This window comes from Bos mutus, chromosome 10 (genome assembly GCF_027580195.1).
Source record: "Bos mutus isolate GX-2022 chromosome 10, NWIPB_WYAK_1.1, whole genome shotgun sequence".
Lineage (NCBI taxonomy): Eukaryota > Metazoa > Chordata > Mammalia > Artiodactyla > Bovidae > Bos > Bos mutus.
The window spans coordinates 27,677,058-27,692,927 of NC_091626.1; the positions used below are offsets into that span (position 1 = coordinate 27,677,058).

The 15,870-nt window shown below is 52.4% G+C and overlaps 1 protein-coding gene across 2 annotated transcripts in view; it reads right to left on the reverse strand.

Moving 5' to 3' along the window:
• GALNT16 (polypeptide N-acetylgalactosaminyltransferase 16) overlaps positions 1 to 12,245 on the reverse strand; it is a 102,668-nt gene extending 90,423 nt beyond the window's left edge. The window contains exons 1-2 of one of the 2 annotated variants that reach the window (XM_070377659.1): positions 12,228 to 12,245; positions 11,259 to 11,548 (exon numbers count right to left, since the gene is read on the reverse strand). In XM_070377659.1, the coding sequence (XP_070233760.1) occupies positions 11,259 to 11,435 (177 nt within the window). In that variant the 5' untranslated portion in view covers positions 11,436 to 11,548; positions 12,228 to 12,245. Of the gene's footprint in view, positions 1 to 11,258; positions 11,549 to 11,898; positions 12,038 to 12,227 lie in introns of those variants that run through there. The other variant, XM_005905740.3, reaches the window with a different exon arrangement.
• Between the last annotated feature and the right edge of the window lie 3,625 nt (positions 12,246 to 15,870).

Here is a 15,870-nt window from a genome sequence, read left to right on the forward strand (position 1 = left end):
TAATCAACTGCCTCTTTCCTATCAGTCTGGATGCAGCTTCAGAACCCTTCTCCCCACAGTGCTCCAGGATGCCACTTCCACAGGTTCTGAGCTGCCAAGTAGAGCTGAGACCTATTTGTCATTCTGGCTCTAACAGGACAAAGACGAAACACCAAAAGCAACAGACTGGAACTAATCTCTCTAGTTTCCAAAGGAGTAAAAGGCTCCCTGCCTCCACTGCTCTTACCCCGCCTCCAAAACCCATTTTCATCACAGCGAGAGCTTAGAAGGGATTTTTAAAAAGAGAAGACATGGCAAGAAACATTGACCTTGGTTTTAATGATGGTATAAAGATGAGGGTCCAGGCTGGGAGCTGTCCGTGCCCATAGATGATGGTGAATTAGGAACTAAAGAGTCAGCAGCAGCTGGACCGGAAGGCACACATCCTGAAGTCAAGGTAAACTAGGAATGTAGCCACGTCCTTTACACATAACCTTCTGCTAACAACCCCCCAGCACTTCAGTAAGCAGTCACGAACACATGTAACGAGAAGCGTGGTCCAAAGAAACAGAATACAAGCCACATAAAGTAAAAAGAAACAGGTAAAATTAACTTTAATAATATATTTTATTTAGCCCATTATACCCAAATATTAGCATTTCAACACATAATACAAAAAATATGAGTGAGGTGCTTTCATTCTTTTTTTCTTGGTACTAAATCTCTGAAATCCAGTGTATATGTTACACTTACAGCACATTTCAATTTAGATACTCAACTTTCACCAGAAATACTTTATCTATATTGAGATTTCATAAAATTTACAGCCGAAAGTGTGGATTCCCTATACTGAAACGCTTCTAAACACTCCTAGGCATTTTCCAATAGCTGAAATGAGTGTCTGATTTTATATTTAGATCAATTAAAATGAAAGAACATTTAAAATCTAATTTTTCCACATTTCGAGCATGCAATAGCCACATGGCTACTCTACTGGTTAGCACAGGTCTGCACCCTGCAGGGCTCTCCCTACCTGTGGGCCGCTGTCATCTCCCATCAGCACCCCTGTGACTATTCTCAGGGAACTTGGCCTGGCTCTTCTGAATACTCTTGCTCAGGCTGGGCCTCACAACAGGTTTCATTTTCTGATCAGGCCCTTTATTACTCTCTCTGCTTGGCTTGCCAAGCAGCTTTGTCCCCATACAGGCTTTCAGATCTCCCAGGCCCCAACCTGGCTCTGAACCCCTGCCCAGGTGTGGATCAGGGACCCTGCTTGACTGGAAGGGCTGTCTAGGTGATGCTGTGTTCTCTACTTTGCAAAAAACCAGGAGTGGGCAATTTGGGGGTACATCCAGGGGCAAGTTCATTTCTGCTCAGTGTTTTAGAAGAAGGCCCTTGTCATTTCCCTGCTCCTATAAGATGGCACCAAGCCTGTACTAAAGCTTTACTGTAGGCAGCTCTGCTCTCTACCTGGAATCACTCTTGGCTTATGACTCCAAAAGGCCCATCGCCTTCCCTGGGCCCTGCAGTATGTGTGCTCTGTCCCTTGGTTCCTTCTCTTCCTCTGGACTCATGGCTTGGTTGGCTGTCGTTCAGTCCTATCACTTTATCCCTTCAAGGCACCAACACCAGAGCAGACATCACTAATTGATCACAGGTTCTTTCTCCCTGAGTCTCAGGCTGGGCTCTACCCCAAACCCTGGCATGATGCCTCTAGCCTCCCACACTCCTCCCAGCTTCCCCCAAGCATCCAGTAAGGGATTTCACAGGAAGGGGAAAAGATGGCTTCCAAGCCAAGAATCTGGTCACAGACTTGTGAGGTGCCAGAAGCTAAGGGCCCTGGAAGTGACTTGGCAACTTTGGAAGGCAACACTCATTCCCTCTGGCAGTGGCATGAAGGCCAGACTCCCTTGAAATGAAAGACCTTGAAATGTCAGAAGCTCTCCCCAACAGTTTGTTTAAAGAAGCTAAAAGCCAGAGCCACTGTGAGAAGATAAAGGGATGGAAATCTGAAGTCTAAATGGACATGACTGACAGGGGTCTCGGACTGTGGGTGACCTGAACCACAAAAATAGAGCACCTGCGGGTTGCCGGGCACACGAAGCTGCATCATACCTGGGCACTGGGGAAGCACTGAGCATCAGGGCACACAGCCCCAGGCCCAGGCAGAGCCCACTTCCAGAAAGCAACCCCTTCATCCACCTCCTGCCTGGAAAAAAAAACAGCTGTGCGGGCTTGTTGATTCTGCCAGTGCTCAGGTCTCTACCCTCCATGTCTGAGGGAAGGCTCTAGATGCTTCAGCCTCCAGGATCTGTTTGTACAGAAGTGGGCAGGAAAATGCAAGAATTCCAAGTTCCCGCATTGCCAGAAAACATCCTCTCCAGAGTCCCAATGCACCTGAAGAGAACACGATGAACCAGACGAAGAAACAAAGGGGTGTCTGATCAGGTACCACCGCACAGCGGAATTCTCCCTCCCACACAAAACTCTCCCCCAGAGCCCTCCCCCGTCCTCCCCTACTCCAATATTTCAACAAGGGCCCCATTATCTTTTGTTTTTTAAATCTCTTCAGGCACTAGCACCCTCTGTTCCCCCCCACCAGCCTCACCACGCACACATACGCCTACACATACACACCTACACACACACACACACACACACACACACACTCAGGACACACAAGTACCTCACTGATCTCACACTGTAGGGAAATGAAGTGTTCCAGCCACAGCACATCTTTCAAAAAACCTAGGTTTACCTCTTTAAGAACCAACACTTACTAATATATTTGACCACACTGCTGGAAATTTTTCTGAACTGAATGACATAAGCTCCCTGACATCCCAAGCCGGTACACTGAATGTAATTGATCACTTCCTGATGACTCAGGGACATGTTTCCGAGCCCATCTTTGCCATGGGCTAGAGGGCCTAATGAACTGGACTTTCACCTCGGGCCATTTTCCCCTCGCTTACCCTGCAGACATACTGCCCTGGGCTTTGGCTGTCTGGAACACTTTCTCCTGAGATGTCTGCCTGGCTTACTCTTTCCATTCTGCTGTAGCTATAGCTCAAACACCATCTTATCCAGCAGGCCTTTCCTGGCCATCCTTCTCTCATCTTTCTGTCCCCCTTTGCCACTTTATTTTATTCTTACAGTATTTCCTATCACCTAACACATAGTAAGGACTTCCCTGGTGGCTCAGATGCTAAAGCATCTGTCTACAATGCTGGAGACCTGGGTTCGATCCCTGGGTCGGGAAGATTTCCTGGAGAAGGAAATGGCAACCCACTCCAGTACTCTTGCCTAGAAAATCCCATGGACAGTAGCCTGCACCAGGCTCCTCTGTCCATGGGATTTTCTAGGCAAGAGTACTGGTGCAGGCTACTGTCCATGGGGTCGCAAAGAGTCGGACACGACTGAGTGACTTCACTTTCTTTTCTTTCTTTAACACACAGTATATTTATCTGTTTATGGTCTGTCTCCTCCACTAGAATGTAAGCTCCTTTAGAGCGGGACCTTGCCTGTTTTGCTTTTCCCAGAGCCTGTAACCGTCCTGGCACACAGTACATGCCCAGTAAATAACTGTCAAGTGAAGGAATAAATGGTGCCTGCAGCGTTTCTGACCAGTGTGCACCTGGTCAGAGGGGAAAGGGGATGGCTTCATCTTCACACAGCTGGTTGGTTCTCTGCTGTCAACTGTCACTTCTCGGTATATCAGCAGCTCCTAACAAGGCTCCAGCTTGCTCGCTCTAATCTGCTGTATATGTAACCTATGAAAAGCTGAAGGTTACCAAGAGACAGACAACCTTCTGAACTCCTTAAACTGATTTTTACAAACAATGTGGGTTTCTAGGCTGTGGCCAAATTCCAAGCCTGTCTTCTGAATAAAGTCCAAGAGCTTGAAGCTGTGATTTCTTTGCTCAGGGGTCTTTGCAGCCTCATTCCGCATTGCTGAGAGTCTGAAGTCCACCCGAGACACTCCCGCAGACGTGTCTGTGTGCCTCCCGGACACACACGGGAATAACATAGGCTTCTCCTTCAGCAGAAGGCGAGCTGCACCGTCCCATCAGTGTTTTGAGAGAAGAGAACACAATGGGTTTGGTCCACTTTATTTCTTGTGAGAACTGGCTTCACGCTTTTCTGAACACAAGTGGTCTGGTTTTTGTATGCCTCACCCTCTGGCCTTATTCTTTTTAATGCCAGCACCATCAGATCATGAGTCCTGGCTTGGGGCCACCTCACTCTGGCAGGAACGATCAACAGGGTCAAAGGTGGTTTGAGCTGAGAGCGACCTCAGAGATCCCGTAGTTCAAGTCTCATCTGACAGATGAGGAAACTAAGGGCCCAGAGATAGGAAATGACTCACCTAAGGACACACAGCCCCCTGGGAGCAGAGCTGAACCTAGGAGAGAAGGTCATCTGTCCTTTATTCTGCATCTTCTCTCCACCCCTCACCCTCTCATCCCTGGCAGCCAACATCTGCTTCCATCCTGGGCCATTCTGTTCTGCCTGTGGGGGAAATCCCACAACAGCAGGGCTCACAATTCAGAGCATATTAAGAGATGTCACCTCCTCTCCGAGCTCTGAGACAATGCTGTCCCGATCTGCGTGGAGCCATACCTCACTTTATGGAATGGCAGGAGATGGCACTGGTGCCTTCAGGCTAAACTTGGAGCTCTTCCTAATGGGTCCAGAAAAGCGGAAAGGCTATACCTGAGGCAGGCTTGCCTCCGTGTCTCCCCAGACAAGGCCTGAGCCTTATCTTGCCTACAGAGTATAATGATGCCCTGTCCCCAAATGTCCCCAGTCTGCCACTCCTGCCTGTTCTGAAATGTTCACAGAAGTCCTCCGATGGCCTTGCTGTCTCTAACCAGATACTGACAAAGGGTGTGGCTGAAATTCACGGTGTTGGGGAGCCAGGCCTCCTCCATAAACATAGCTCAGGGCACTGCCAGCCGGCACCACCCTGGAAAGCAATGGTCAGGGCCCCCAGGGGACAGGACAGGCCACCTGGAAACTCTCCCCAGGCTGGATGAAGGAAACAGAAGTGGCATATGCAAAGGTCAGATTCAAGGGGACTCAGGTGGGTGGAAAACCTCTGTGGACCTTGTTCTGGGGAGCAGGAAAGATCCTGAAGACCAGCACTTCCGACGCTGTGGCCTTGCCTCTGACCAGCCTCGGCCTCCTTTCCTTCCCTTCTTGGCAGCTCCAAAGGAACAGGGAGGGGACAGCACAGTGGCAGTTATGGCTTTCTTTTCGTCACTCTCCTCCCTGGCCTCGGGGGGTTCGGCCAGCCCTGCTTCCCTGGGCGTCAGGCCTCTGGTGGTATAATAATTGGGCCCTATTTCCAACTCAGTTACAGAGCTGCCTGACACCTTTGGAGACAGTCAGGACCACGAGCCTCTTTCTCCTCCTCCAACTGCTGCCGGAAGCAAGCACTGACCTGACAACAGGGAGTGTGAAGAGAAACCCTGGCCAGCTTTCAGACTATTCCAGGGACGGTCAGCTCAACAAAAAAGTGTTCCTTCTGGTAAAAATAAATTTCTCTCTCTCTGCAACTTTCACCCATTAGCGTGTTAGTTGCTCAGTCATGTCTAGCTTTTTGTGAACCCATGGACTGAAGCCCACCAGGCTCCTCTGTCCATGGAATTCTCCAGGTAAGAATACTAGAGTGGGTTGCCATTTCCTTCTCCAGAGGATTTTCCTGACCCAGGGATTGAACCCAGGCCTCCTGAACTGCAGGCAGATTCTTTACTGTCTGAGCCACCAGGGAACCCACTAAGCCCAGTTCTATTCCTTGGAGGCCTACAGAATAATTCAAATAAGTCTCTAGCCTTTTCTGTTAGCTCAGTGCTAAGCATTGATGTGGGACTCAGAAGCATGAGACATGGTTAAGAAGTTTACACTTTAATCAAGGAGTCAAGAGTGATTTTATTCAGTCGTTGAATATTTTTAAAATAATTATCTTGATTGGCTTTATCATTATAACATTAATAGATGTTTATTACAGAAAATGCTGGAGAAAGCCAAAAGTTGGACGGGAAGATTATCCATAATAATACTTTTCCTCCTGCTAACATTTTGTTCTGTATGGTTTTTGCATTTTTTTCCCCAACAAATGTTTATGGAGTGAATGCAAAGTAAGGTGCTGACCTAGGTGCTCTCCAGGAAAGACATGCTAATGTATCAGACTTGGATCTTACCCTGAGGATGCTTCAGAGAAAAGACAAGAGCATGGGCTTCAGAGGCAGACACACCTTCAGATCGAGCACTTAACTCGGTGCTAGATCACGGGCAAGTCACCGGCTCCGTCTGAGCCTCAGTTTACTCATGTTAACTGGGCAAGATAATGGCGCTGACCTCATTAGGTTACAGAAAGGAATCTAGGAGGTTCAGGCCTGCAAAACACCTAACACGGCACTGACGTGTCCCACGAACGCGGCCACCAGAAACATAACACAGAGGCAGCAGTGATCACGGAGGCTAACAGGCGTAGATCAAAGACTACAGAGTTCAGGGGAGAGAAGCTGAGACCGGTTCCAAAGCAAGCTGCACACCGCCTGGGGCGGCACCAAGCACGCTGTCTGGTTCAGTGAACCGCCCGCGTGGCCTCATCACCGACCTGAGTCTCACAATTCTGCCCCCCGCTCCTTTCCGAAACCCCTGGGGCTCCTGTCTGTTTAGCCTCACTGTGTCTTTGCCCCTCCTTTTCACATGGTGAGGGGGAGGTGTTTCAGGTCTCAAGAAGCCGACAGGGATAAATCTGCAGTCTTGTAACTGTAATGAACTGCTCGGCTCCAGGCTCCCCTCTGACCCAGGGGGTTTCTTCCATTACAGCAAGACAGTCCCAGGGCCCAGCCGGGCCCATCAGTGCCCTTCCACGCCCACTTCAATGGCACTTTCAGGCCCCAGGGCTTCCTGTGCCCACAGAGCTGACAAACACAGTCACCAAGGAGGAAAGCCAGGCCCAACACCCTCAGAGCAGCCGGTGTGGGAACTGCTGTTACAACAGCAGCGGAAGGACGAGCAGAACCCTGAAACTCATCCTGTGTCTTCGGCACTCGGGTCTCCCAGGAAGGGGACTCTTGGGCTGTCAGGGCCCTTACCAGTCATGCGGCCTCAGTGTGGTCCCCAGGTCCTACAGACAGGCCTCAACATGATCCAGGCTGGGAGCCCAATAAGAGGAAATTGGGTCCTTTCAATTCAAACATTTTGGCAAAAAGAACTGGGGATTCTCCCTCCCCACCCTCTATCTTGTGTGGTACCTACACAAATTAAATATAACATCATTTTCTGTCATTTAGGCAAATCATAATTCCCACAGTTCTGAAATGTACACATTATAAATAAAATATAAACCTATCCAGACTGAACTGAAGCCTCTGCTCTCAGAGAACAGTGCTGGAAAAGTCATCATCTATATTCCCTTCTGCTAGGTAAGCAGGGATCCCTGTGCAGGCTCTAAGGTTACCAGGGCAACTACTCCAGACAGGGGTAGCCCCTCAATTGGCCATAAATCTTACAACTTTGTTCAAAAGAACTCCCTTAAAGCCATTTATCTGCTTCTAGAAATGAAACTATCATCAACTTACCCAAGGGTCAACACACCTTACAAATCATTTCACCCAAATTTATTTATTTAAATAAATCCCAAACATAGCAGGGCTTGTGAGACTTAGTTCCTGGACCAGGGATCAAACCCATGCCCTTGGTATGGAAAGCGCAAAATCTTAACCACTGGGAATTCCCTCACTCAAATTTAACATACAAAATAACTAAGGTCCAGAGATACAAGTTTTTGTCCATGCTCACTGAGCAGTACCCCAAAGGTAGGATAAAGAACTCCGGCTTGGGAAAACTCTTGCCTAAAACCTCCATGGTTTCAAATAGGAGACCTTACAAAGAAGTACACCTATCCTAAAAATACCCACAATAGACAGTCTTTTAAAAATATGTCTGTAAAGTGAAATTCCGTGTAACACCTTAGTATCCCACCCCCTCTCCATGCCTAATAGAGACTTCACATATGGAAAACCAAACCAATCACAAATGTTCTTCCCGGCTGTGAGGCCCGAAGACTGAAGGCCAGCTGTGTCTGCTCCACCTCCTGCTTTGGCTGCTGTCCAGAGCTAGCGAGCATCAGTATAGGTTCAAGTGGATATCCTCAAATCCACTGTCTTGCCCATAAAGCACAGCATGGAGAAAATCACAGACCCTGCCACCTCGCAAGCAGCCATTTACTGATGAAGTCAGTATCTCTCTTTCTTTAGTTTGACAGATTCCATAACCAGTTTTGCACATCAAAATTTATGACACATGGGCTGACAGCAGGACAGAATATTAAAAATCAGGACCTCCCCGAGAAATCTGGGCCATCCCGTTGCCATGCCGACACCCCACAATGCCAAACAAGTGTCTCCAAGGTCCAGAAACAACTTGGCTGGCTTCAGATCACCCAGACACTGTGAAGCCAGAGCTGCCTCCTGGCCCAGGCTGTTATGCAGACCCTCCCTTTCCCAGCTCAGCTCTCTGATCCCCCAGGGGAGGGATGATGATGCCTGTCTGAATTTTCTTAGCCTCTGTCAGCAGAGCTGGCTGCATCATTCCCTAAGAATCTGAAAATCCATGTGCGGTGCATTCTGGCCCAACTAGACAGGGACATGTTTTGAAATGGCAAGACGACCAGTGAGAGGTTAACCACGGATTTCAGACAGAAAGCAAATCTTCAGCTGCACCTGCCCCTTTTAAGCTGAACAAAGGGTTTATCTCCCGGAGAAGCTGAACATACATTCCTCTAGCTCTCTAAGTTAAGAGTCAGGCTGGAGCTGGAATAAAGTATTAGTGGGATATGAAGCTTGGATCATTGATGGCTCCCAGAGATGAGCAAAAATCCTTCTTCACTCATTTAACAGTACTTCTTAAGTCTTGCTGTGCTCATCAAGGTGGGGTTGCATGAAGCTTCCTGCACAGTCCCTGAGTGATAGCTGCCACTCAGTGAAGAGACAGGCCGATAGCTGAGAATCCCAATGAAGTGAAATACCCCAGAAGATGGGAATGCAAGGCTGTGTCAAAGGCAGGGTGTGACTGGGGATCAACACCCAGGGAACAGACATCCTGGGCTTAAAGCCTAAGAACAGCGAGGCAGCGGGCTATGCCTAGAGTGACCAGAGAAGGCTCTGCAGCTCACTGCGAGGAACTTCCACTCTTCCTCTCTTCCTGCACCTCCATTCCTGGCTCCCTGATTCTTCTTCATACTTGAAACCCAGCTTCCAGTTCACAGCCCTCTTCTAATCTGCTGCAAGTCCAACCGCAAGGGAACAAGGAGAGGACGTTCACTGCAGCCCCCATGACCTCCAATTTCCACCCCCTCAAAATGAGTGCCACCCACATTCAGCAGCGCCCCCGCAGCCCCCGACACCCTCCCGGGCTCTCAGTCTGAGTGGCCTGGCCTGGATTTTGAAGCGCAGGCACCTGTGATGAGACCAGCCTGGAGCTCTGAGCAGCAGTTAGCTTCTCTGTGCTCTTCCCTTCCATTCTCCCTCATCCCCTCCCCCTCCTCCTAGAGCTCAGACCCTCCTCCCATCACGTCACCACAGAGAAGGACAGAACATTTGGGCAGTCTGCGCCTCCCCTGCCACTCCAGCCCGCCTACCCTGGACCAGAGCTGGCCCTCTTTGAGAGCAGGAACGTGGCAGCTTGGATGAGTCCTTGCTGTGGAAGCTCCCCCCGGGGTCTGTCAGGGGCCGCTCCTGCTTTGCCCAGTTCTGACTCTGATCTGTCTGTCCACCCAGATCCCAACTCTCCGGGATCTTGACCCAGGAGGCTTTTTGCCTCATCAGCCTGTCTGTCCAAACGTCCACAAGTGCTTTGGAAACAGGGTGCTAGCGGCAAGGACCCTCAGCCCAGAGCAGAACGTTTCACCTAATCAGGGCGCAGTCCCAGGGAGTTCGACCAGAGCGGGAGCTGGGCATGGGAGAGTGGGGCTGGGGGAAAACCCACGGACCCCAAGGTCTCCTCAGGCACAGCCTGGAAATGCTCTTTTGCAGGGGATAGCTACTTCCCTGGTAGGTAACAAGACACGTAATCTGGGACAGGATGGGAACACGAGAGCCCTTCCACACAACGACAACCTCCCTACAGACAACACTCCGTTTTCCTGGGGTTCAGCTGCCTTGGCACGAAGACCTCAGATTCTCCTCCGCACAAGCTTTCGCCCTCCTGACCCTGCGCCTCCCCGGGGGGCTCCTCAAGGCTAGGCCTTTCAGAATGGCCACGCTGCTGCACTCCCCCACCCTCAGCCCCACACTCCGCTCCCCCAGGCGGCCCCGCCCCTGCCCAGATCCGAGGGTCGCCCAAGGGTCTCGCCCACCATCCGCCCCCATCCGAAGGACGCGTCCTGCCCGAGGGCGCCTCTCGCGGGTCCCGGAACCTCCCGTCTCAACAGGTGCCCCTGCCACACACAGCTGTCACCCGGGGCCCAGGAGGAGGCGGTGACAGGCACGCCCCAGTCCAGGCCCCCAGCGCGGAAGGGCACCCCTGCACCTCCATCGACGCCCCAGCCATGCCCTGCCATTCGCACTGACGTCGCGGGGCTGGCCGCAGACACTGCTAGTTCACCCGTGGTGATGGACTGATGTTGGGGCGAGGGACGCCTTCAGGACGAGACCTTTCCCCGATCCAGAGAACCCTGGGAGTAGTCATAGGGAGTCCTCATGACAAGGTTCAAGTTGACCGGGTCTGAGAAGGGGGCTCGAAGTCCAGCACAGCCCCTAGCGACCGTGCCTCACCCAGCGTCCCCAATCCATGTCCTTTGCCCCCAAGAGACTAGGGGGAGAGCACGGCCACCCACGCGCTTAGCAGCGTGCGGTTCCCACTGCCCGCTTGCGGTGCGCAAGGGCCAGCTGCCTCCGCCGACGGGTGAGGCGGAGGTAACCCCTAACCCCCAACCCCCGGCCCCTGCGCCCCGGGCCCCGCGGCGCAGTGCCGAGAGCGCCGCCACGTTCCCAGTCGCGCGCGCACGCCGGGCCCACCAAACTTGCAGTACTTTCTCCCAGCCCCCACCCGCTGTCACCCTCCCTCCATCCTTGCGCCCTGGCCCCGCTAGCCCGACAGAGGTTGCCATAACAACGGACAGGAATGCTCCAACGTATACAAAGCCGGCGGAGCGCGGCGGGCACGCAGCCCCCGGCCCGGCCCCGCGCCCTCTGCAGCCGCGCGGGGCTAGGACGCGCGCCGCGGCTCCCCGGCCGCCCACCCCGAGCGCAGCGCGTACTCACAATGAGCGGGATGGTGCGGTCCTCTCGGAGCTGGTCTGGCCTCCCGCCCGCCCTCTTTGCGCCCCGGCCGCCGGAGGATGCTGCGTGGGCTCGGTTGTCCTGCCATAAGTAGTAGAAAGTGCCCAGGATCCAGGCTACGGTCAGAATGGCGATGGCATTGGCGCGGATCTTCCTCATGGTGGGCGGGCGGACGCCCGGAGTAGGGGCCCGGGCTGGCGTGCTCTCGGGGCCGGGGCGGGGGCACTCTCAGCCCCAGCTGTTTGTTTTCGCTCGCGCGGGGCTGCTCGGTCCTGCAGAGCAGAAAAAGGAGAGAGGTGGGGGGTGGGGGGGTGATAGGGAGAGACAGGAGCGCGGAGCGATCCTCACGGTCCTAATGCCCTTCAGCCCCAGGCGCGCGCCTCCCCCGGGCGCCCATTCATTCGCTCGCAGAGCCCGCCCAGCGCTCCAGCCCCGGCGGGTTGCCGGGCCGCTGCGCCCGGGGAAAGGAGCGCAGCGAAAGCGAAGCGGCGCGGGAGGAAGGCCCGGCGAGGCAGACGCCCGCGGCGGAATGGCGACGGGCCAGAGCCAGTCTCGACTCCAACTGCTCCGCGACCGAGCTCACGGCGCCTGCCCCCGCGCGGCCCGGGTCTGTCCCGCCTACCTCCACCCACTCCCGGACCGAGCGGCCCTGAGTCACCGGCTGGAGATGCGCGACCCCGGCCGGAGCCCGCGCCGCGGAGCTGCAGTTCTGGGGCTGCGCTCTGGACAGGGTTTAAGGTGTGTTCGGCGAGTCCTTGGGAAGGGGCAGCTGGGTGCGAGGAGAGTCTGGAGTTTGCACCGGGATCCTCCGCAGCCTAGGATGCCGAGCCGCCAGAGGGCCCGCCCCGAGGAGGGATTGGAAGCCGGTGCACTTGACATTCGAAGAGAGCGAAGGGGAAGAGACGCGGCTTCGCAGCCAGTGAAAGGAGATTGTGGGTACAACCACCTCACCTCATCCGTTGGCCTGGGGCTCCCAGCGTTCACGACGCTTCCCTCCACCCCGCCTCATTGTCCGCTGGACAACTCCAGGGTATCGTCATCACCGTTTCATCAGGAAGAAGGGAGGAGGCCAGAGAGGCTGGAAGATTCGCCCGAGGCCACACGACTAATTAGTGGCAGAGCCCAGTCTAGAAACCACCTCTCCGTCTGACACTTAAAGCAAAGTTCAAAACACGGTGCTGAGAGACACGGACACAGAAACCAGTGAGATTCTGCCCCGGCTGTATGTGAACTACTGTCACTTCCGAGCAGAAAGCAAGGTGGACTAAGTTCTAGGAGACCAGGATCAGGCATGAAACAGACATTCAGGGAATAGATATTAAATTAACTAACCAAGCAGAGGTCACAGAGGAAGAAATACTGTACCGCAAGGCAGTCTTAAGGAAAGGCTTCTTAAAGAAAGTGGATAAATTCTTCGAATAAAGTCTTAAGAGGCAGGAAAGGGGAGGACAGGGCAGGGTGTGAGCTCCATCAACAGCCTGAGCAAAGGTCCAGAGGATGAAAGTACTTGATGTTTTCAAAGAAGAGAGGTACCTGGCGGTGCTGGGCACCAGGATCTGGAAAGGGTGGGAGTTGAGGTTGGCAGGCTGAGGGAGTCTGGACCCAGGAGGCCCTTGCATGTGAGAGGCAGGGTTGTCAAGGAGTTTGTGTCCTGCTGGTGCTCCAGACCTGGCTGGTCTGAAAGACCACCTCAGGTCCTGGCCTCTAAATGAAGCTGGCAGATGGTATGGTCACAGCTCATGCTTTATCCTACCACCTCCATCAGCACCCCTCCTTCCCTGTTTCTCCAGCAGCAGGACTGAAATGTGCATGTAGTAGATGCTCCATACATTTCCATTGGAGTGAAGTAAATTGAAGGAAGAAAACCTGAGTAGGTTTTCTGGCTGCAGAAAAGTCATCATTATAACTGCAATATCCTTTCCTCACTCTGAAGTCTCACCATGAGGACAAATCCAAAAATGACCCTACCAAGAATGTGACCCTAAGAAGGGTCATGGACAAAAAAGGATCTCACCAAGAGCTCTGTAAGAGTAGCAGGGAATCTGAGGCAGGAGGAGATGGTAACAGGAGCAGTAGGAGAAGGTGGGGGGATACCTGCCAGCCTTACTGTCCCCCGTCTGCCCTGCCTGGAGAGTTTAATTAGACTGCAACAGGGACCAGGATTCATTTCCACAGACCAAGAAAACCGCTATCCAGCCACTCTCTGGTTTCTGCAGGAATCATGGGGCAGATCCAGGGGTCATGTTCTCTCTGGGAAGCCAGGGAGACCTTGCTCCTTAGCAATCAGGCCCCACAGGCATCTCCAGACAATGAGAAAATGTTAGGGAACTGCCATCCTGGTGTCCCCACCTCCATCCAGGCTCTCAGGTCAGCCAGATGGGAAGACTCAGAGAATGGCCTTCTGTTGCTATAGGCTGCTCCCTCCATCAGCCTGGTCTTTGCATGTCTAGTTGCCTTCGGTCATGAAGAACCGGGTGAGAGGATGTGGAATCCAAAGACATCCCATCAGCACCCTTCAGCATGGGGGATGAAGCTGGATCAGGCCAAACTGAAATCAGGCTGATGGGTTTCTGATGGCTCCAGAAGGAGGGCTCCATGAGAGGAAGGGAAGGAGGATCTGGGATTTGTCAGGATTTCTGCAAGTCTCACCCCTTATTCCCCAGGGCTCAGTGGGGAGGATGCCATACATCTGCCCCAAATTATCACTGCCTGGTAATTCTGTCCTGAAGACAAACTTCCCCATTCAGTTCAGTTCAGTTGCTCAGTCATGTTTGACTCTTTGTGACCCCATGGACTGCAGCACGCCAGGCCTCCCTGTCCATCACCAACCTCCCAGAGCTTACTCAAACTCATGCCCAATTGAATTGGTGATACCATCCAACCATCTCATCCTCTGTTGTCCCCTTCTCCTCCTGCCTTCAATCTTTCCTAGCATCAGGGTCTTTTCAAATGAGTCAGCTCTTCGCATCAGGTGGCCAAAGTACTGGAGTTTCAGCTTCAACATCAGTCCTTCCAATGAATATTCAGGACTGATTTCCTTTAGGATGGATGATTGGATCTCCTTGCAGTCCAAGAGACTCTAAGAGTCTTCTCCAGCACCATAGTTCAAAAGCATCAATTCTTCGGTGCTCAGCTTTCTTTATAGTCCAACTCTCACATCCATACATGACTACTGGAAAAATCATAGCCTTGACTAGACGGACCTTTGTTGGCAAAGTAATGTCTCTGCTTTTAATATGCTGTCTAGGTTGGTCCCCACTCAATCCTCATCAAAAAAAAAAAAAAAAAACCAAAACACCATAGGAGTGTAGCCTCTCTGGGGGGTGTTAGACTTCACAGGCAGCCCCTCTTTAAAAATAAGCACAAGAAACTTCCCTTGGGGGTGGAGGGTGGGGGCAAGTGATTTCATGCTCATTTGACCCCCAGAAATTTGATATAGACAGAGGTTGAGTGATGAGTCATTAGTCACAGGCACACTGGAAGAGTTGGGAACTCGCAGCTGCCACCGTGGCTACAGTGCATGGTCATTCTTCCAGATTCTAATCCCAAATAGACACAGAGCTGAGGCTCAGCCCTCCCTGAGATGGATTTCAGTGTTCAGAGATGACTGGGAACATCGTTCCCTCTCTGGGCCTAGCTAGGAATGATTCCACAGAACCGTAGAAGAAAAGCAACACCTAAGAGACTTAGTGGTGCCTAACATCAGTGAACTTCGAAACCAACAACGGTGATAATAATAGCTACAGTTCGCTGAGTTCCTAGCAGGTGCCAGCTGCCGGGCCGGGATCTCACACACATTATCTCTAAAGCCCCTGAAAACTGCAGGTGGCTCAGGGAAGCTCTCAGTTGCAGAGAGTCACACAACAGGTGGGCAGAGGGGCTGGGTTCAGTCCCATTTTCTATACCAGTGTCTGGGCACCAGTGCCTGGCTTCTGAGGCCACTGGGGAGTTTGCAGGGTGGTCAGAAGTCCTGTGTGCAGGGACCTCACTTCGTGCTCTGGGCCTCCATTTTCTTTTCTGGAAAAGAAGGGATGTAGAGAGATGACCTCCAGGTCATCCATTCTGGACTCCAGCTGTGCCATTTCGGACTTGCAGTTCCTTGGGCATTGTTTTTCTTGTGACATCCCTCTTGGACACTGTCCCCTTCTCTTTAAAAGTGCTGAAGCCCATGTAAGCTGGGCAAAGTGCTGCATGCTCCTGGCATTCCAAGAGGTCCCAGGGAACTGTCTGCCCCTGTGAATTTGATGCATGGATTTGAGGGGGGGGGGCGGTAACAGAGGGCAGAAAGGATATAGGTCAGTGTGAGGCCCTAGCTCTGGAGTTCAACAACGTGAATTCAAGCACTGGTCCTGTCACATGTGAGAGTGGTTTGGGCAAATTCTTACTCCCTCTCTTAGCCATGGTTTCCTCAACTAGAAAATGGGGCAGTGACACCCCTTAACTTGTAGCATTGTTGGGAAGGGTCAGATGAGATGAACCACGTAACACCCAGTGGTTGGGAACCACTGGTCCTCTGAAATCCCATCCTCACAGGCCCTGCTGCTGGCTGCCGGGGTGAGGGGACTCCGGAAGGGCCTGCCAGGCACATGCAGGG